The sequence below is a fragment of the Geotrypetes seraphini genome, chromosome 1 (genome assembly GCF_902459505.1).
Source record: "Geotrypetes seraphini chromosome 1, aGeoSer1.1, whole genome shotgun sequence".
Taxonomy (NCBI): domain Eukaryota; kingdom Metazoa; phylum Chordata; class Amphibia; order Gymnophiona; family Dermophiidae; genus Geotrypetes; species Geotrypetes seraphini.
In genome coordinates, this window is record NC_047084.1 from 53583527 (window position 1) to 53605626 (window position 22100).

Genomic DNA, 22100 nt, shown 5'->3' on the forward strand with positions numbered 1-22100 from the left:
GCCCCTAAACACAAATAGGAAGAGGGGGAGAAATACAATCGATATAGAAAATGTGAGAAACATTTAAGGTAAACACAAAAGGGGATTGGGAAAGTAAATGTAAAAAACAAGAATAGGTTAATTACTAAAATATAGTTGATCAATTAAAAGCATCTTTAAAAAGAAAGCACTTTAAATTGCTTTTAAAATTTTTTAAGTTTTTTTCCATTTTTAAGTGTAAAGGAAGAGTATTCCAGATCATTGGGGCTGTCACAGAAAAAATTGAGGTACGACGTGTACCAATTATTTTTAAAGATGGAATGTTAAGATTATATTGAGAAATAGATCTTAAAGCTCTCGGAGGGTCATATGGGATCAAAAGTCTGTCTATAAATGCTGGTGTATTGGTCTGCAAAGTTTTAAATGTCAGAAGGGCGATTTTATAAGTTATCCTGTGTGGGACAGGCAACCAGTGGGCTTTTTGAAGCAAAGGAGTAACATGATCAAATTTCTTTGCGCCCGATATTATCTTAATGGCTATGTTTTGGATCAGCTGCAAGCGTTTTAAGTCTTTATGATAGATCTCTTTTAATAATGAGTTACAATAGTCCATTTTTGATATTACAAGTGCATGGATCAGAACATTCAGGGAACTAATATCAAGTAGAGGGGCCAACGATCGAATCATCTTTAATTTATAAAAACAATTTTTAACCAATGCACTAATTTGTGGTCGAAATGTTAACTTATTGTCTAGAAGGACACCTAAGATTTTAGTAGTTTTAATTGGTAGAAGTGGGGTATTTTCAATGGTGACTGGAGAAATTAATTGTGCTCCCTCTTTCCCAGGGAATAGGAGAGTGTTAGTTTTTGAAATATTTAAAGAAAGCTTATTAGTATTCAACCAGTCATGAACTTTATTTACTTTTTGATTAATTGAATGAATCTCATTTTGGCTGTTGGGATCGATGGGGTGCATTAATTGAATATCATCGGCGTAGGTGTAAACGGTAAACCCAATTGATTGACCAAGGGTCAAGAGAGGAGCCAAATAGATATTGAATAATAAAGGTGACAAAATGGACCCTTGTGGAATATCAAAATTAGAATGATAGGATTTTGAAACTGAGTTATTGAAATGTACTGTAGAGACTCTGTCAAGAAAATAAGAGCGAAACCATTCAAGGGCTTGGTCGGCTACACCAATAGAAGAAAGACGTTGCAATAGGAGATGATGATCGATATGAGAAGGAAGCAAGAGGAAATAAGACTTAGTAGAGAATAGAGGGTTTTTTAAATGTATAGGGGGAGAAAATGATCTAGGATCTAGGCAGGTATAAAATACTATAATCAGTGTAAGAGTAGAAATTTGAAATTCTGAGTAACTTAGAGGGGCATAATAATAAAAAAGGTCTAAGTCCTTTTTTGGCCTAAGGTGCTAGTTGCACAAAGTCAGCAGTAGAAAAATGTCCATTCTTGAAAAAACATCCAAAATGTGGCTTTTCTTAGAAATCCAATTTGAGCCTTGAACGGAAAATGCTGTTCTAGGACAAATCCAATTTGAGCCTTAGAAATCCAACTTTGGACATTTTGTCCAATTTCTTAGAAATCTTGGTTGCACTGAGTAGTGAAGAAAGCACACCAATCCAGAGTTCATCTGAGCATCATAGCTCTCACTGTAGCTGCTTTTTTACTTGATCTAGACATCTTAGCCCACAGTGCTGGAAGGTGACACAATAAAATAGCAAAAACATCTAAAAGTGGGAGAAATGTGAGCACACTGCCTATGGGTTCAGAGCAACAAGTGACCCCTGAGTTTATCTAATGTCTTGATGCACCTCACAATGTATTCTTGCCTGAGAGCAAACTTATAGTGAATTAAGTTCTTTTCAAGCAGTCACTAAAACTAAACAAATATATGCACCTCTACCCTGTAAACCATTTTGTCATTAGTTTATGTAACAAGAATTAGAGGTGGGAACAGCTTTTGGCATTATGATTGGTTTAAATTCATATGAAACATGCCATTGGTATTCAAAAAAGAGAGCTTACTGTGGGAAAATATGTGTCCATTATATAGCTATAACTCACAGGTGTGGTATATACTTACATAATCAGCACCAGTCTAATTGCTTTGTGAGCACCTGCTGCTAAGTTCACTTCTCCAAGTTGCCTTATATTGGGATTTTGATTACTTCACAAAAAAATACTAGCTGCGCCTTTGGCAAATTCTCCTTGACACACTCTAATCTTATTCCTTCTGAGTCAGGCCTAGGGGACTATAATTTTTCACAAAGTTAACTAGAAAATGCTGATTTGCCACCTTGATCATAAATACTTTTGGAAAGTGATTTTTACATTTATACATTTACTTTCTTACAATAAGAATTCCAGAGATTAGTAGACATGTGATTTATCTAGTGAGCATTTCTTTATGTTTAGAATATTTTGCCCAAGAGAAACACTATTTGAAAATGTGACAGCTCCAAACTACAGAATTACTGTGAAAGACATGCCATAATCTCTGCCACAAAAACTGTATCCCTGATATATGAACAAAAATCAAAATCAACTAACCCAACGGTTCAGTATGAATTGCTAAAAAATGCTGCAGTTTGTGGAACAATCTGGTTGGACAACTGTGACTATCAACTATGTACAGAGATTTAAAAAGTTTTTTTTAAACATCTCTATGGAAGAGAAGCATTGACTAACAGAATAAAATAGATGTAGGATGAATAGCTATTATACTGTATAGTATTTCATGTTATGGGTTTTATCTTTTGTGTTATTGATTTTGAATGTACTTTTGGAACCCACTTAGGTTTAGGCGGGCTATAAGCTTTTAAATAAATGAATGAATCTAATATAATAAAACTCTAAGCCGTGCATGCGTACTCTTACCTGCGTGCTCCCGTTTTCCATGAGCTGTAGGGCCCCAGCAGGCAACAGAGCGCATGCACGCTTAGGATTCTGTTTCCATGTAAGAACACTCGCACACCAGAAGGTGATGTTTTCAGGTGATGTTTTTTATAAATAAATTGCTTAGGAACATCTTTTCTAAAGTTCTTTGTACTCCCTGGTCCCTTAATGTCTTTTCGGATTGTATTTTTAAGTTCAAAGACGCGGCGGCGGGATCATGAGAGGAGCCGGCGCGGCAACTTTAAACTTACTAATAATTCTGCCAAGGTTTTCGTCTAAGCACACTCGTTGATCTAAAGTTTTATGTTTTAAGTTCTGCCTTGCTCCCTGTTTTCCGTGCTGTTGTTCGGTCTGGCCTGCTCCCTGCTCGCCTTGCCGTGTATTTTTTAGTTGACGCAGGTGGGGATCATGAGAGGAGCCGCTACCGCATCGTTCAACAAAAATATACACTATGGCAAGGCAAGCAGGGAGCAGGCCAGACTGAAGCTTCAGGGAAATGGAGGGGGAGGGAATTCTGCTTCGGCTTCTGCACAGGGAAGTGGGGGGGAGGGGAAAAAATGCTGCTGCACAGGGAAATGGAGGGGGAGGGAATGCTGCGGCTGCTGCACAGGGAAGTGGGGGGAGGGAAAAAATGCTGCTGCACAAGGAAATGGAGGGGGAGGGAATTCTGCTGCACAGGGAAATGGAGGGAGAGGGAATGCTATGGCTGCTGCACAGGGAAGTAGGGAAGGAGATAGGAAGAAAGACACAGGGGAAGGGAGAGAGACAGAAAGACAGACAGACAAATGGGGCCAGGGAGTGAGATAGACAGAAAGCAAGACAGACATATATTCTAGCACCTGTTAGTGGCCCGGGAATAGAAGCGCTGACCAAAAAGACTCCTTTGCCGGCTCCCCACTCACTCCGTAAATTTTTTCGCGGTCTGATCCTCCCATCCCTTCCTGACGTCTGCCCCCCTTCCCTTCCCGCGGTCCCGAATACAAACCTACTGACTCCAGCAGCGTCTGCAGCACTCTACACACGCTGCTTCGGGGCCTTCTACTGCCCTGATTTGCTCTGCTGCATCTCTGATGATGTCATAAGGGACGTGCCACAGTAAATCAGGGTGGTAGAAGGCCCCGAAGCAGCGTGTGTAGAGTGCTGCAGACGCTGCTGAATTGGCAGGTTTGTCGGGGCCATGGGAAGGGAAGGAGGGGGGGGGGGCGGTAAGGGACTAAGGGAGCCGGCCAGACCGTGGGAAGAGAAAGGGGGGTATGGGAAACACTGCTGCTAAACAGGGAAGTGGTGTGGGGGAGGGAAATGGAGGGGGAGGGAATGCTGCTGCTGTGGCTGCTGCACAAGGAAGTGGGGGGGGAATGAAATGCTGCTGCTGCACAGGGAATTAGGGGGGAATGCTGCTGCACAGGGAAATGGAGGGGGAGGGAATGCTGCTGTGGCTGCTGCACAGGGAAGTGGAGGGAGAGAAATGCTGCTGCATAGGAGGCAGGGAGAGAGACAGATAGAAAGAAAGAAAGACAGACAGCGGGAGGAAGGGAGACAGAAAGAAAAGAAGAAAGACACAGGGGCAGGGAGAGACACAGAGAGACAGACAGACAAAGGGGGCCAGGGAGAGAGACAGACAGAAAGAAAGACAGCGGGACAGAGAGAGAGACAGAAATACAGACAGATATATATTCTAGCACTTGTTAATGTAACAGGCTAAAATACTAGTAAATAAATAAAGACCCATATGCAGCTACTGATCACTGTTGCATTAAAGCAGGGGTTCTCAACTAAGTCCTCAGGACACACCAAGCCATTCAGATTTTAAGGATTCCCATAATGCTTATGTATATGCAAGAGAAAGATTTGCATACTATTGGAGGCAGTGTAAGCAGATGTATCTTATGCATATTCGTTGTGGGTATTCTATCTTACTGGCTAGGTGTGTCCTGAGCACTGGGTTGAAATCCCCTGCTTTTTATAAGGTTGCTCTTTCTTCAGTCACCATTAAATATTCTCAAAATGTGAAAATCACATGAATTTGTGTGTTTGTGCTCAGTACTTTCATACTCTATAATAGAATTCCAATACATGTATCCCAACAATGCAGAATAATTGAAAACCATACTAGAACAAAAGCAGAAATGTACTTAGCCTATAAATCACTCTTCATTAAGCTGTTTTGCTAGTGCTATATTCCTTGTCTCTCTCACTAGTGTTGCAGCTAAATGGTTCCCATTAGCCAAATTCAAAGTACTTCAAGTTCCTAGAGGTATGAACATCCCAAATCTCATCTATATATAGGGAAGCTTGTCACATGTTCAATCTGAAACATCAAAAACTTTTTAAATAGACACTGTAAGATGCAATTGTACTTTAAAGGTCAAATTTATTCAGAGATTAAGAGTTGTATTATACATGGTCTATAAATAAAGCACAGCTGACGTTATTCAAAGTCAAGCTTAGAGATAGTCACTGCCAGTTTATTTTGTGGATACCCTTGTTCTTTTGCTCCAAGAAAAGTTTGCTCCATAAGACTTGACTTTAGGTTTTGGAATCCTCTTTTCTTCGACCTCATAAGCCCATCCTAGGAAGCAAAACACCAATACGATAATTTTTAAAAAAGGACAATACAAAAGCAAAGCTAAAACAACATAATGAAACCTGAAAATGAAAACAAAAAAAGTGTTTGCACCTTCTCAAAGTACAGGAAAATCAAACCAGTATACACTTTGCTGTTTGTTGGATATATATGCATACTATATATTTTGCTTTTTGGGTCAAATATATTTAGCAAAAAATATAAACTAAGCTTATAAACCAACTTTGGGGCCCTTTTACTAAACTGAACATAGTTTACTGCAGCAAAAAAATGCCTTACTGTGGAATGTGCTGAGGTCCTGTGGTACGTTTTGGACATTTAAGAACATAAGAATTGCCGCTCCTGGGTCAGACCAGTGGTCCATCCTGCCCGGCAGTCCGAACACATGGTGGCCCCCAAGTCAAAGACCAGTGCTCTAAATGAGTCCAGCCTCACCTACATACGTCCCAGTTTAGTAGGAACTTGTCCAGCTTAGTCTTGAAACACTGGAGGGTGTTTTCCCCTACAACAGACTCCGGAAGAGCATTCCAGCTATCCACTACTCTCTGGGTGAAGAATAACTTCCTTACGTTTGTATGGAATTTATTCCCTTTCGACTTTAGAGAGTGCCCTCTTGTTCTCCCTACCTTGGAGAGTGTGAACAGTCTGTCTTTATCTACTAAGTCTATTCCCTTCAGTATTTTGAATGTTTCGATCATGTCTCCTCTCAGTCTCCTCTTTTCAAGGGAGAAGAGGCCCAGTTTCTCCAATCTCTCACTGTACAACAACTCCTCCAGCCCCTTAACTATTAGGGTGGTCTATAAGACTACAAAATTCAACTTTATCAGAACATGCCTTCACAAGTATGAATATGTTCTACCTCATGTAGATAAACTTAGATGTATCCTCACAATCAGCTGGCTACTCATAACAACGTGGTGGTGTTCTATGGACATGAAAAGTCTCAACAATTTCTGGTTAAAGATCCTGCAAACTGCAGAGATTATCCAGACTACCAGTATTTTAAGCAGTCAGCATCATCAATGACAATAGTCAACAATTCCGCTGAAAGAGCAAGTGCCTCAATGCAGCAGTATAATTCAAGTCTCAGAAAGAATGAGGAGCAGAAGCTGCTCCTCCTGCACCTTGCTCAGCACAGAAAGGTCTATCCACCTTGCTCCAAAGCCACACTGATGAATACTGACTGAATGTAAGACTGTCGTTCAGCATCGCACATAACAAACATGACATTTATTACTAGTCATCACTGAACATTGAACAATGCATGATAAATCAGGCCAACAAGCCTATTTTCAGCTGTAAGTAACCGTATGTATTTTAACTTCTTTCCATATGCATTTGCTCACAATTCAGGTTTAGATGGAAAATAATATAAACGCTATACTTGCATTTTAACTTATAACTTGGCACAATTTACATTGCCAGACAGAAATAGACTTGTAAAGGTCATATCCCATGAACTAGATTTTTTTTTGACCACCTTAATATGCATGCTACCCATGCACTAAAAATTTATTTTAAAATTTTTTAGCACTGAGGGTGGGTCTGGGAATGGAGAAAGGGCGAGATCTGCAGTAATTAGTTAGTACAACTATATTAGCTTATGAGCCCTTGCCATCTATAAAATGTTCCACCACATAGTAATTTCATTGTTAATAATTTCTCCTTGTTGTATTCTTTTGTATACCACCTTGCGGCATATGCGTGGTATATAAATAAAAAATTATGTTATGTTATAAAATAGATAGTGGTAGAGGCTCATACGCTAATGGGAAAATTAGTGCATGTCAACTTAAAATCAAATACTGTTAAGAATTATAAAATATCTTGACGGTGTGAACTAGCCAAGTAGCACTGCAACTTTATAGGCGAGGTGGAGAAAAAAGCTTCAGAGTAATTCAGCAGTGACAGACAAACGTCAAGAATTTTATAAAGTCACTGGCATTAAAAAAACTCCAACCTCTACTTGCCAAACACAATCCAACTTGCAGTAAATACAGGAAGCTCATATACTGTAGCATGGAAACACAAAACACTTATCTGGAGCAACACAGTCACTGGTAATCTTCAATGTCAGTTCCAGAAGTCTCCAAAAATGTATTCAAAAGGCTGTTAAGTCCATTCAATTAAGCCTGACAAGAAATCTTGTTTTGCTGGTCAAGCCAGCTGCTTCAGAGGATAATCCAACTCGTACATATCAGATTGCAAATGGCGCCCAGCTTTTAAAGAACACCACAGGAAAAGAGCATATCCGAAGCAAAACGGAAATATTTTTTTCACCAGCATCACTTCCGAGTGTAGGCACAGAACATTAAGGTAAATTAAAGTTCAATAAAAAGTGTTCCACTCAATCCTTGTGTTTAAGCCATTAGGCCAAACAGTATTAAGTAAAAATATCAGACGTTGCTCAATCTGCCAAAGTTTCTTCTTAGGGTCCCTCTTCCGCTTAGAAATGATAATCAAATTAATTACATAGCATTTAAGATCTTTAAATTGGTATTTAGTTTGAAAATAGTGTTCAATCAGGGGATCCATTCCTCTCCCACTATTGACATTACATTTAAGCTATGATAACTGAATTTTCAACTCTACTTGGCTAGCTCACACTGTCAGCTGTTTTATACTTCTCAACAGTTTATGATTGTCAGCTGATATTCTATACTACTGTTCCCTTATTATTTGTGTGAAAAATTAGTGCATGGCCATTAACAATGAAAACAGAAAAATTAGCCATTTTGCAACTGTGGTAAAAGTGGCTTTAGTACATGAGACCTTCATAAGCTCACACTAAGGTCAGTTTGGTAGAAGGGCCTCTTGAGAAACAAAGCATTAATTTAATTACTGCTAGTGACAGAGCAATGTCTTTCCAATGAATTTTTAGGTAGCGACATACCAAGCTTGTTCATGGTTTAAATATTTCAAGTGTTGTGTGTTTTTACACTTGAACACTAATGGTTGTGGGTCTAAGTACTATTTAATTTAATTTATTAATATTGTGATATGAATATAGTTATTATATACTAGTGTTTAAGCCCGTTACATTAACGGGTGCTAGAGTACATGTTTGTGTTTTTTTTTAATTTGTCTCTCTCTCCTTGGATGCTGTCTGTCTGTCATTCTTTCTGTCTGTCTCTCCCTGGTCCCCTGTCTATCTTTATTTCTAACTCTATCCTCTTCCCTCAATCCTGCATGTGCCCTTTTTCTTTCTCCTCCCCACTTCCTTCCAACGTCTGCTCCCCCTGTCCCTCAGACTTCCATTCAGTGGCTGTCCCTCCTCTCCCTCACACTTCCATTCAGTGTCTCCCTCCCTTTATCTACCCCTTCTATCTACTGTTCACCCTCTGTCTTGTCCCTTCCATTCACTGCCCTCTCTTCTCTTTCCATCCAGTGTCCGCCCTCTCTCTCTCTGTTCCATATGGCATCTCCTCCTTCCTTTCCCCTTTCCTTTTCCCTTGGTCTGGCATACATTCCTACTTCCCTCCATGCCCTGCCATCTCTTCTTCCCTCCAAGCCATTCTCTCCCCCTCTGCTCCCTTTCCTCCTTGAACTTCATCGGGCAGCAGCAGCAGCAGCATTCACAATTCATTGCTGTTGCCGGCTTCAGGTCTTCCTCTCTGTCGGGTCATCTTCCTGAAACAGAAAGTAGGCAGGACCCGCCAGAGAGGAAGGCCTAAAGCCGGCAACAGCAGCGAATTGTAAACGCTGCTGCTGCCCGAAGAAGCCAGGCCTTGAAAAACCTGAGGCAGACCGCTTCTCTTCCCTCCCAGCCTAATCCCCGCTGACTCGGCTCCCTTACCCTTTCCTATCCCCGCCTGCGTTGCAGAAGCGGCAATCGGGGTGGCGAGGATGCTAAGGAGACTGTGAAGGTGTTGGCATGTGGCGGCGCTCCACAAAGCCCTCCTCCCGGCAGCTGCCGCCAGCACCAATCGGGGCGGCGAGGATGCGGGCAGGGAGAGAGCTTGCCTGCGCTTCCTCCAGCGATTGATGAGTGAGGGCGGGAGGAAGGGAGTGGCCAGAATTTTCCCTGCCGCCGGATTGGCTGCCACAGATCAGAAATCACGGCGGCAGGGATCACAAAATTTCAAGAGCGCATGAGTGCTCTAGGGTTTTATTATATAGGATTTCAAGAACAGGAAATTATTTCTATGTGGTGTTCTCTATAATAGTGCAAGTACACCTGGGCATAAAACCTGGTTTCTGTTACTGTAGGAATGTCTAGCTTTCCAAGAAATGCTTTTGACCATACTAATTAAAAGACCATCACACAATGGAACCAAATACCATTTATTTTAAGGATTATCAGTTTTTATATGGAATTTATGATGTTTTTGTGCTGGTTACTGCGTATGTTTGTGCTGTATTTTCAGGAGTTTTAGCAGTAAAACTTTATGCCCTCTTTTAATAAGCTGTGGTAGAGGTTTCTACCATGGCCCTGAGAGCTAAATGCACCAATGCTGCTCCAATGCTCATAGGAATTCTATGAGAGTCAAAGCAGCGTAAGAGCATTTAGCACTCTGGGCTGTGGAAGAAATCTCTACCATGGCTTAGGCACTGTGTAAATGTGTGAAAAATATATTTATACTTATAATTTTATTATGATAGTACACAGATTAAAAGGAGATGTGTTCTGGGTGGGCCTGCCAAGTGAATACATATTAAACTAAAACTAAACTAAACCTTAATTTTATAGACCGGGTCTTCAACCAAAAAGGTGCTCAACTCGGTTTACAATAATGTAAGTATAGTACATAAATATAGAAGAAGAATGTAATCTAGAATAGCTTAGTTTCCAAAGTGTTTAGTAAACAAGAAACTTTTCAGATCTTTTCGAAATAAAATGAAGGGGCCCAGACTTCTAAGTGAAAGCGGTAGCTCATTCTAGAGCTCAGTTAGTTTGAAAATGAAAGAGTGGTTGAATCTCCTGAAAGTTCTATTTTTACCCCTAAGGGAAGGAAATGCAAGTTTTAATTTATCTGAACTCCTAGCGAGATGAGATCTGTATACATTCAAATCTAAAGGAACCAAAGTAATAAAAATGCCAAAGAGAATTTTAAATACAATACAAACACACTTAAATTGAATTCTAAGATACACTAGAAGCCAATGTAATTCCTTGAGCAATGGGGTTATGTGATCGAATTTACTCTTACCAAACATGAGCTTGGTAGTAGTATTTTGTATCAATTGAAATCTCTGAAGACTGAATTTGAGAAACCCAGGTACACTGAGTTGCAATAATCCAACCTTGACAAGATAATTGACTGAACCAATAAAGAGAAGTGTTGCTGATGAAAGAGCGCTCTCACTCTTCTCAGGATACGGAGACTAAAGAAACACTTTTTAACAAGAGAATTTAGCTGATCCTTAAATGTAAGAGATGAATCAATAACAACCTCAGAAGTTTTATCCATTAGCATTTATTCATGCATGTACTGTAGTATAAATGTTGAGACTGTCACCACCAGGGATGCGTCTCCTATCTCCTCTCCCAAAGAGATCCCACATTCCTGTCCCATGCTTTCAAATGAGTGGCTCATATGGGACTTTAGTGAGGCCCTTTAGAAAAGTGTTAAGATTCCATAACAGGAAAGGATAACCTTCTTTCTAGTAGAAAGGCATATGAAACATAGAAACATGATGGCAGATAAAGGCCAAATGGCCCACTCAGTCATCAGCGAAACCTTACCACTTTGCACCTGGAAACATGAAAGGCCGACCACCTGTACCTTGAAGAAAGCCACTGCAAGATCTTTTTCCAACAGGCCTGTAGAAAAGCAAGGATAACTGGAATGAGAGCCTGAAGTGGCTCCACGTGGTCCCTCTCACACCATCATTGAAAAGCCTTCCAAGCTTTGGCATAGACAGCCACAGTAGAAGACTTCATAGCTCAGAGTAGACTGACAATAACCATGTCTGAATATTCCTTGCGAACTAGGGCCATGCACCGAAGACACGAAGAAGTCCTTGGCTGGGCCCGGGCTGAACCAATGTATCAACCCGAAGCTTCCTTCCTCTTCCCTTTGACTAAAGTGCTTCATTTTCAAGTTTTTGGCAGAAGCCATCAAATCCAATACCGGTCTGTTCCAGCAACGCACAATGAGATTGAACGCTTTTTGGTATAGAGACCATTTCTCTGGGTTTAGGGAACTGCCGAATGAGAAAGTCAGCTTGAACATTTTCCACTCTGGCCATGTGGGTAGCAGAAAAAGTCTGCAGATGGATTTCCGCCCACTGGAAAAGCATCTGAGTTTCCAGATGTAAGAGAGCGCTTCTGGTACCTCCCTGACTGTTCACATATGCTACTGCTGTGGCACTGTCAGAAAACACTCTTACAGACTTTTCCTTGAAGATGTTTTCTAGAGCTTTCAATAGTCCTGAATCGAGCGATCCTCGCAATGGGCTCCCCAGCAGAAAAGGCTGGCATTGATAGCGAGAGTCACTCACTCCGTGATTCAGAGAGGCTTGCCCTTCAACAAAGAGCCTCCTTGAAGCCACCAGCGCAAGTTTCAAGTTTATTAGTTTTTTAATATACCGACCATCAACAAATATCTGGCTGGTTAACAATAAAATTTTAAAAAGAGAAAGAAAAAAAAAAATATAAGATATTAAATATTTGGAAATATATAGAGTGAACATCAAAGATATTAACTGGACAGACTTGAAAGTGAGGGTAAGAGGGAATGGAGGGGAAAAGTTACATATTTGAGAGGAAGAGGAAAAAGTGGGAGTGGGATAAAACATATTGGGCATGCTGTTCTTTACTGTCCCTGTCCATGGGAGCTGCATCTGAAGAGAATGCCTCTGAGGGGACCACTGAGACAGTGAGCATCATGGCGAGGCTGCATGTGCGCTCTGGTCCAGGGAACAACCTCCAGAGAGGTTGCCAAGGAGCCCAGTACCGGAAGATAATGTCAAGCAGTAGGAATAGGTATTGCCAAGAAAGCAAAGATTTGTTGCTTGAGCTTCGGCTTGCATGGCTCAGGAAGAAAAACACAGCCCTGAGCCATGTCAAAATGAATGCTCAGATACTCTAAACTCTGTGACAGTTCTAGATGGCTCTTTTTGAAGCTGGCTATCCAGCCTAACTGTTGGAGTAGATCCAACACCTGTTGCACTGCTAGCTTGTATTCCCATTTGGACTAGAGAGCTGTACGGGAACGGGGACGACGGGAATCCCGCGGGTTCCCCCTTCGGGTCACGGGGATCCCGCGGGGATGCCCCCTAGGGTCACGGGAATCCCATGGGGACGCCCCCTAGGGTCGCGGGGATCCCGTGGGGACGCCTCAGAGGGACGTGGGGTTCCTGCGGGGCTGGATGTACTCAGTCGCGCGGCTCTTCTTCTCTCTACCTGCTCTGCTTGCAGCACAGAGCCGAACGGAAGTCCTTAAACAAAGTCCTCCCTCCCTCCGACGCCAGCACTGACGTCGGGAAGACTTCCGTTCGGCTCTGTGCTGCAGGCAGGGCAGGTAAGGAGACGGAGAGTAGCCTCGCGGTTCGAGTGGCTACCAAGGGAGGGGGCGGTCCACCCCGGATGCAGCACAGCCGGCCAGGTCCCCTTACTTTTGTGGCGCTTCCCCGACCGACCGACCGACAACAGCCCCGGTCTGACAATCCTCCCTGCCCTGTAGCCGCAAATCTAAATTACCTTCTTACAGCAGCGGGATTCCCATCGTCCCCGTTCCCATGCAGCTCTCTACTTGGATCCCCATCTTTTGCAGATGAGCTGCAACCACTACCATAACCTTGGTGAAAGTGCAGGGGGCTGTTGCTATCTGAATGGGACAGCAGCAAACTGTACATAAAGTACATAAAACCTCAGATATTTTCTGTGGACTGGAAAAATGGGAATATGCAGATATGCTTCTATCAGATCCCATAGAGGCCAGAAACTTCCCTGGAGCCACCGCCACAATGACCGAACAGACCGTTTCCATGTGGAAATGCATGATCCTTAGAAATTCATATACAGCTTTGAGATCCAAGATGGGCCTCCAGTCTTCTGTGCCTTTCTTGGGCACAATGAAGTATGTAGAGTATCTGCCCGAGTCCAATTTGTTGTTGGGGACAGGCACTATAGCTTGAATATCTAAGAGCCTTTGAAGTGTGGCTTGGACTTTGGCCTCTTTTTCTGGTCATCCGACTGGTGAATTGAGGAACAAATTCACAGGAGGATAAAACTTGATCTTGTCACCCATTCGGATGATGTTCAACACCCACTAGACAAGGAAATTTTCTCTCTCCCTGACATGCCAACAGTCTCCCTCCAATATGTGGAGGCACGGCTGCCAACCTAGTGTCATTGGGACTTTTTGGAGGGTGGGTTGACACGAGACCTTGAGGACTGCTGGTGCCTGGAGTTGCTAAATTGCTGCCTGTAACCTTTGAAGGATCTCTGATAGAGGAACTCAAGTTATACTGGCGAGAAAACGGGATGGACAAAAATTACCTTATGTGGCCTCTGCTTGCAGAATGGGGGTTAGTGGGGGGTGTCAGTGTGGCCTGTTCTCTGGCAGAAACTTAGAGTTCCATTACACTGACCATAAGGTCATTACTGAAAAGCATCTGCCCCTTAAATGACAGTCTGCTTAAGGTTGCCTTGGATGCTGAATCGCCCGCCCACTGCTGGATCCAGAGCATTCTGCGAGCAGAGGCCACATATGCTGATACACATATGCTGATACCTTGTTCATGACCACAATAAGGTCATATAGCGTGTCTGCCATGTAATCCATCCCTTCTAGCACCAGCTGGGGGCAGATGTCCTCCTCTGCAGTGGACTCCTGTCTCAATCTGGTGTGCCAGACCCAAGCAGCAAAAGAAGCTGCTGCCACTGCTTTGATTCAAACATGTCTACCTTGTAATCTTTCAGGATAACTCCTCCCTCACTTGGGAGAGCTGTGCGTTTGGTGCCCTGAGTCACCGCAGAATCCACGTTCAACTGATTAAACAGCTTTTGGAACTCAAGTGCCATGGGATAGGGTCTGTACGTAGCTTTAGAAATGCTTAAGGACCCTTCCCGGGGTTTCCCACTTCTCTGTAACTAAGGCAATAATGTCTGGATATGCTGGAAAAAAGGAGGTCTGAGCATTAGAACCACTCATGACTGGGCTGGGAAGTGGAGGACTGAGCCTCCAGCTTCAACTCCTTAACAGCATCCACTATAAAATGGTGGAGTGAGCCTTTGCTTTTTTTCCCTGCCCTGGCTTAAGGGGTGTGGCTTACAGCTGGTTAAAGATAGGATCAGGTTTCATGATCAGGGGAGCACAGGAAACACAGGAAGGACAGAGAGTGAAGAGGCTGGAAAGTAGCAGGAGTTGCTCCAGGAGCTGACAACTCAGCCTGGGTAATGCAGGAGGTGGATGAAGTTTCTCCTAACCCAGCTGGAGGTTTGGCCAAGCTCCCAGAGGCTATGGAAATCCAAGAATGGTTGCCTGAAGTCTGTGATTTCCCTGAGGCAATGCAGATCAACTGAACCCGTGTGAGTTTATGTTGCTATTCTATTTAATGGTGCTGGGTTGGCTGCAGAAAGGATTGTGCATTTTTCTGGTATGACAAATTGCACTCTCACTTACCTGAATATTGAAAAGCTGAACTTTCTTCATTTGTTCAGAAACCAAAGCATTTTGGAAAATGTCATGTTTTGAAATGTATGCGTACGAGACAGTTTTGGTTTGAAGCAGTTTTTGTTTGCCGTTTGCTTTACTCAGTGTGCTCCATCCAGCTGAGGCAGCCCCTGGTGGTTGCCATGGAGACAGGGGAGATTAACTTATGCAGGCTTGCTGCTGAATTAATCCCTAACATTGCTAAAGCCTTTCTGAGTTCTTTGTATGAGAAGCACCTTATTTTTCAAGAACTGATCAGGAACTGTACTGCTGAAGTTTGTGAATGAAATGTTTCATTTAGTCCAATGAAAGAACTGTGGCTGAAGCCTTGTGCTTAGATTGCTGTTTACCTTGTGTAAATGCTAGTTACTGGCAAAGACTGTCATTATCATACCAACCTTATTCCAACTCAGTTCCAGCACTACCCTGATACAGGAGAACCAGGAATATATTTGTTTGTAATAAGAATTCATTTTGATATCAGTATTATTTTGATTTTTCATTTAACTGACTCAGTGTAGTTAACTGAGCCAGTTTTGTCAATTCTGAGACCAGAGACTGTTAAAAACTATAATTCAGACTGACCAGTTATCAGAAACTGAATTGTTTTCTTTTTTTACTGATGAAAGTTGTTCTGTTACTTATCTGTGCTGTTTGCCATGAACATAAAGCAATTTTGGAATCTTTTGAAACCTAATTTGGCCGGTGGCCTAAATAAACTTCTGTTAATTTTGGACATTCTGACTGGATGCTTGGTTATTAAGAGGAAATAACCATTACTTACCTGTGCATGCACGTCTAGGTAGTGGCCTAGCGCCTTATTAAGTTCTGAAGGGATCCTCTTATTATAGATAAAGTTTTGCCACAACCCAGAATGCTGACGGAATTAGGCGCCTAGATGTGACAGTGGGCACCTTATCAGGCTTGGAGATGCGTATTGCGTACCACCTTAATTAGTTTTGTCATGCATATTAGCACACTGTACTCATATTTGGTGGTTTTCTGCATATGAGCATTGCTCTCAGTTAATGGTTTGCAGTTATAAGGGGGAGGGGTTTTAGTGTTCTGCAAAAGTTATGTTTGTTGCGAGGGGTTTTGTCTGCTGTATTACTTGATTTGTATACTCTCTTGCATTTGTTGTAATTCATGCAACTTTGTTTTCATTTCATTTTCTTTTTTGTAGATCTTTATTAATTTTAAAACATAAATAGTGCAATACAATGAATTTAAACATAAACAAATCAAGAAACACTTAAATATGCAAATAATTTGAAAAACACTCATTTTCTCCCCCCTCCCCCCTTAACTAATAAAAGTAGATATACATTTATCATTTCCATACAATAAATGAAATAAGAATAACAAACAATAATACATTTCCCACCACCCTCCCTCCTACTCTGGATGTGTAAGGAGGTCAGATAAAAAGAAAAGGTACATGACATCTATTGTGACTCAATAAATGATGCCAATGGGCTCCATGCCATGTTAAATACTTTACTATAACCTAAAATTTTAGCGTTCATTCTAAATATTTAAAAAAAAAATTTCCAAGCCTTAGCATAGGCAACCACCATCACAACTTAGAAGGGTGCCCAGAACCATGTCTGATTTCCCCTTGCGCAGAGGAATCTGTGACTGAAGAAATGACAAGTTTCAAATTCAAGTTTATTAGGTTTTTTTTTATATACCGCCTATCAAGATTATCTAAGCGGTTTTTACAATCAGGTACTCAAGCATTTGCCCTATCTGTCCCGGTGGGCTCACAATCTAACTAACGTTGGCTGCAGACTCCATCAGATCGAACATTGTAGTCCCCCCAGTGACTAACAATCCTGTCAAAGGCCTTCTGGAATGGAGACCACTCTCCTGAGTTCAGCATCTGTTTGCTGAGTCAGCCTGCATATTCTCTGCTCCCACCACACGCACTGCTGACAACGTTTGTAGGTGGGCTTTGACCCAACTGAACAACAATCGGGCTTCCTGTCGCAGTGTAAAGGATACCTTTTTGTATTTCAGGAACCTCGAAGCTGATGACTGGCTGACGAGTTAAGGTATATAAACTGATGTAAAATTAAACATTCCTTTGAAGAAAAGAACATGATGACAGTAACTGTAGCTGAGCTACTAGTGCCAAATGTGGGCCAGTGAAGCCAAAGGTGTGACTTGTGTGTTAAGTACTGCAGCAACAAACTATAAACACAACATATTTACTAAACTGTGTTGGCTGTTTAAGTGATGCATACTGGGAAGAATAATCCAAGCCATAGATACTAAGGTCCACCTTAGGAGTCAGCACCTCCCTCCCCCCCCTAAGAAAAAAAAATATATATTTGGACCATTAATCTGACCCAGTATGGCTATTCCTATGTTCTTAATAAAAGAATTGCCATATGTTAATACTTTCTAACTTTATCATTACACAGCTAATGTGGAAAATGCCATTTTGGAGTGCATAAGGAGTATGGAATATGCCTTTCAGTTAAAGTGCAAGACATTAACACATATTCACTTCTAACACAGCACATAATGTGGCACAGTTAAGATGTGCATTGTGCAACTACCTGTATTTCAGTTTATTTGCTGTGCAATTAACACAAGTTAGGTACAAAACCTGGGCACATTTCGTTAAATAGGGGCCTAGCAAAAAGCCCACTTTTTTGAAGCTGCTTTCAACTCTTAACTCACTATCAGATAACCATACTCATTGTATCATTCTTTCTACCAGAAACTCCCCAACCCTGAGATGTCCTATCTGAACAAATTAGATTGTAAGCTCTTCTGAGCAGGGACAGTCTATTGAGTGTTAAAATGTATAGCACTGCATATACCTATGCCTTTCAGTGCTATAGAAATGATAAATAGTAGTAGAAGTAGTAAATGTATCATAAGGGGATCAAGAGAAGGAAAATAAGAGTGAAACAGTAATCAGTAATAGGGTTTGCCAGACTATCTCCATGCATACTTAAAGATTTCCTAGATGGTTGAGAATCCCTGGTCTAGACCTAAATCCACAGTACACATCTAGCCATCTAGGTTTTCAGAATAACCACAATGAATATGCATGAGATAATTTTGCATGCATTGCCTCCGCTGTATGCAACATTTCATGCATATTTATTATGGTGTCTTGAAAACATGACTAGCAAGGCTGAGAACATCTGGTCTAGAAGGTGTTCTGTGCTAGCATGACATACTTGCCTAATATTTATTAATGATATACAGTCAAACCTTGGTTTGTGAGCATAATTTGTTCCAGAAGCATGCTTGTAATCCAAAGCACTTGTATATCAAAGCGAATTTCCCCATAGGAAATAATGGAAACTCAGAAGATTTGTTCCACAACCCAAAACTTTAATACAAAATACTATACGTACTTGTATTGCAAGACTTTGTTCGTTTAGAACAGTCACTACACTCCTGCAGCGCCAGATAGAGAAGAACCATCAGCTCAGTTGTGATGTGTGTATACTGTAAGTACTTGTATTGCAACACATTGCTTGTATATCAAGTTAAAATTTAATAAAATGTTTTGCTTGTCTTGCAAAACACTTGCAAACCAAGTTACTTGCAATTCAAGGTTTTACTGTATATTTAAACATTCAGTGAAACAAATGAAACAGAACACAATGGCTCCTGGTGAAACAATGTATTTAACTTGATAAACTTACCATTTTTTTCTGCAAAGGCAATGGCATCTTCCTTACAAGAGAAATTTAGAACCATGTTGGACAAAGGATCGGCTCTATGTAAAGAAAAAAAATCAAAATGAGAATTAAACATTTTACCAGTACATTGTAGTATCGACATGATTACTACATTGCATTAAATCAGTGTCTCTCAAACTGTGTGACATAGCAAAGTGGTGTGCCCCGAAGAGATTCCAGAATTTTACTTTATTTAAAAAAAATTCCTCTCTTAAATATACACTAGAATAAACGATATGTACGTCGTGTATGAATGAGTCTGTCAATGTCATGAGCGTCTGTGTATATAAGGATACAACTGCCCAGACAAGCATCATTCTTTAATGTGATTGGTTTTTGAAAACTAATGGCAAGTAATTTTTTTATTTTATTTTTTAATGCTCTGTTCTGGACTAAATTTCTCAACCAATTCTCCTCCGCTCCTAAGCCTGCAGATTCAGAAATCAACTGGCATAACTGGGTCGCCCTCTCTGAGTCCACCTGAGTCCCTTGCCCCACTATCCACTAAAACCGTCTCCTACTCCCGTAAGGCCCCTTGGTACCTCCCATATCACAGAGAACTGAAGCAGAAATGTCAAGTTCTGGAGCGCAAATGGAAAAAAATCTAAATCCCCTACAAATAGACAGTCCTGGAGGGTCAATATTAAGTTTTACAATACAGTACTAAAAAAAGCAAGGAAGAACTTCTACGGTGATAAAATCTCCAGATCCAACAACCAGAGTAGTACATTGTTCAACATCTGGCGCGCCTTAACTTCCAAAAACGACTTCACTGGCTTCCGATAATCTCTAGGGTCCACTTTAAATGCGCCTGCCTAACTTTCAAGATCCTACACGGCATCCTTCCTCCCTCCATTACACTTTCTTGGAATTCCTCAAATCCTAATACCACCAGATCCACCCAAAAATTAAAACTATCCTTCCCCTCATTAAAAGGCATTTCCCATGCAGGAAAACTAGGGACCTCCCTCCCCTTCAGAATCACTGAGCTCTGGAACAACCCTTACCTCCCCTGTTCGGAATCTGAGCTCCCTCCAACTTTTCCATAAACATCTGAAAACCTGGCTATTCTCAAAAATGTAATACTTCCTCCTTCTCTGGTATACTAAGCCCCTCTAAACATTCTTTATACTATGGCCTATAACCCTTCATTGGATTTTCCTCTTCTATCCCAACTCCTGTAAACCGTGCAGAGCTCTACGATTGTGGAGAGGATGCGGTATACAAACCTAAGGTTTAGTTTAGTTTAATGCAGTAATTATCCTAACTTGAGCAACAAAGCAATCAAGGCTGTTACCATTTGGATCTGCTTATCTTTATGAATTTGGATTTTCAGCTCTGACAGAATTTTTTTAAAAAGAGAATGACTGCAGATGGTTGATGATGAAATGTGTGTTTGCTTGTCCACTATCGAGCCGTGTTTTGAGTTAATTTGCACTCAAGAACAAGCACATCCATTGCATTGATAAGCAATTCTATTCTATCTACTTTTGTTTCATCATTTTTACAATTACTCATATATAGCTGAAAGAACTTTAACTCACAGATTTATTTTTTTTTGTTGGTTTTGCAATTTTGTAATTTCAATTATAATGTGCCATGAAAAACATTTGCTCTGTTTAGTGCCGTGAAAAAAATTTGCTTCGTTTAGTATGTAAGTTTTTGAAGGCTCCATTGATCGCGAATGGGGTAAACCCCCCCACCCCTAAAAAAAACCTATGCTTTTATGACTACAGGAAGTTCTGTTTATGTTTATTACAATCTCTTGATATACCAGCAATGGTACGCCCACATCTGGAGTACTGTGTCCAATACTGGTCGCCGTACCTTAAGAAGGACATGGCGATACTCAAGAGGATCCAGAGGAAAGCAACAAGGATGATAAAGGGCATGGAGAACCTTTCATATGCTGAAAGGTTGGACAAGCTGGGGCTCTTTACCCTGAAAAAGCGGAGACTGAGAGGGGACATGATAGAGACTTATAAAATCATGAAATGCATAGAGAAGGTGGAGAGGGACAGATTCTTTAGACTAGCGGGGACAACAAAAACAAGAGGTCATTCAGAAAAAATGAGAGGAGACAGATTCAAAACGAATGCAAGAAAGTTCTTCTTCACTCAGCGGGTGGTGGACACCTGGAACGCGTTTTCAGGAGAGGCGATAGGACAGAGTACAATACTAGGGTTCAAAAAGGGACTGGATGACTTCCTGGAGGCGAAGGGGATTGCAGGGTACAGATAGAAGGGTTACTTACAGGACATTAGACGAATAGGGTATGAACGTTTTAGGTTAGAAGCACTTACAGGCCTTGGGCTTGGGGGGCCGCCGCGGGAGCGGACTGCCGAGCACGATGGACCCCCTGGTCTGACCCGGTAGGGGCAATGCTTATGTTCTTACCACAATATTTTAACAAGCAGGTCACTGCGCTTAACAATATCAAAATATCAAATACAGATAGGAATGCCATAAATTTGACATATAGTTTGATAGATATACATTCATACAAAGCCAAATCTAGAAGAGAAATAGAGCGCTAAAACAGAGACTCAGACCACTCTGTCAATTAGGAATTACACCATCACCAATTATGCCAAAAATAAACCATAGGCCAGTATGTTCTGAGGTGTATCTTAAAATTTAGAAAAAGTAGATTCAGATCATAGATACTGAATGCTGAAAGTCATAATGTGGGATTAAAACTGAACATAAACAAGACAAAGATCCTGAACATTGAAAATGATGAGGATTTTGAGCTTGAAGGAGATAGAATAGAAGTTGTAAAGGATTTCAGTCTCCTCGGCTCTTTTGTAAACAAAGAAACAACTAGCAGGGAACAAATACTCCACCAGATAGCACTTGGTCACTCTCAATGAAGGCTCTCAACAAAGTATACTCAAAGTCAAGGAAATAACACTCCAAACGAAGATCAGACTTGGTCACACACTCATTTTCTCATTGGTCAATTACAGATACGAAAGCTAGACAATACGGAAATAAGACTGAAAGAAGATGGACTCATTTGATCTTTGGTGTTGGAGAAGGATTTTATGTGTGCCGTGGACCACCAGAAGATTCTGGAAAAGATCAGCTGTGTCATTCGAAATCCAAATGATGAAGTTACGACTGTCTTATTTTAGTCATACTGTAAGAAGAGAAAGATCATTGGAGGATGACATCATGCTTGGGAAGATCGAAGAAACCAGGCGAAGAAGGTGACCTACAATCAGATGGCTGGATATATTAAAAACAACCATGGGAATAACGCTGGAGGAACTTACAAGACAGTGTCTTCTTAGATTTGTAATT

At 41.3% G+C, this 22100-nt stretch overlaps 1 protein-coding gene across 1 annotated transcript in view; it reads right to left on the reverse strand.

Moving 5' to 3' along the window:
- Window positions 1-5252: 5252 nt before the first annotated feature.
- NDUFS4 (NADH:ubiquinone oxidoreductase subunit S4) overlaps window positions 5253-22100 on the reverse strand; it is a 106645-nt gene continuing 89797 nt past the window's right edge. Inside the window, exons 4-5 of the mRNA XM_033931489.1 lie at window positions 18759-18832; window positions 5253-5470 (exon numbers count right to left, since the gene is read on the reverse strand). Of these exons, the coding sequence (XP_033787380.1) occupies window positions 5367-5470; window positions 18759-18832 (178 nt within the window). The 3' untranslated portion in view covers window positions 5253-5366. The remainder of the gene's footprint in view (window positions 5471-18758; window positions 18833-22100) is intronic.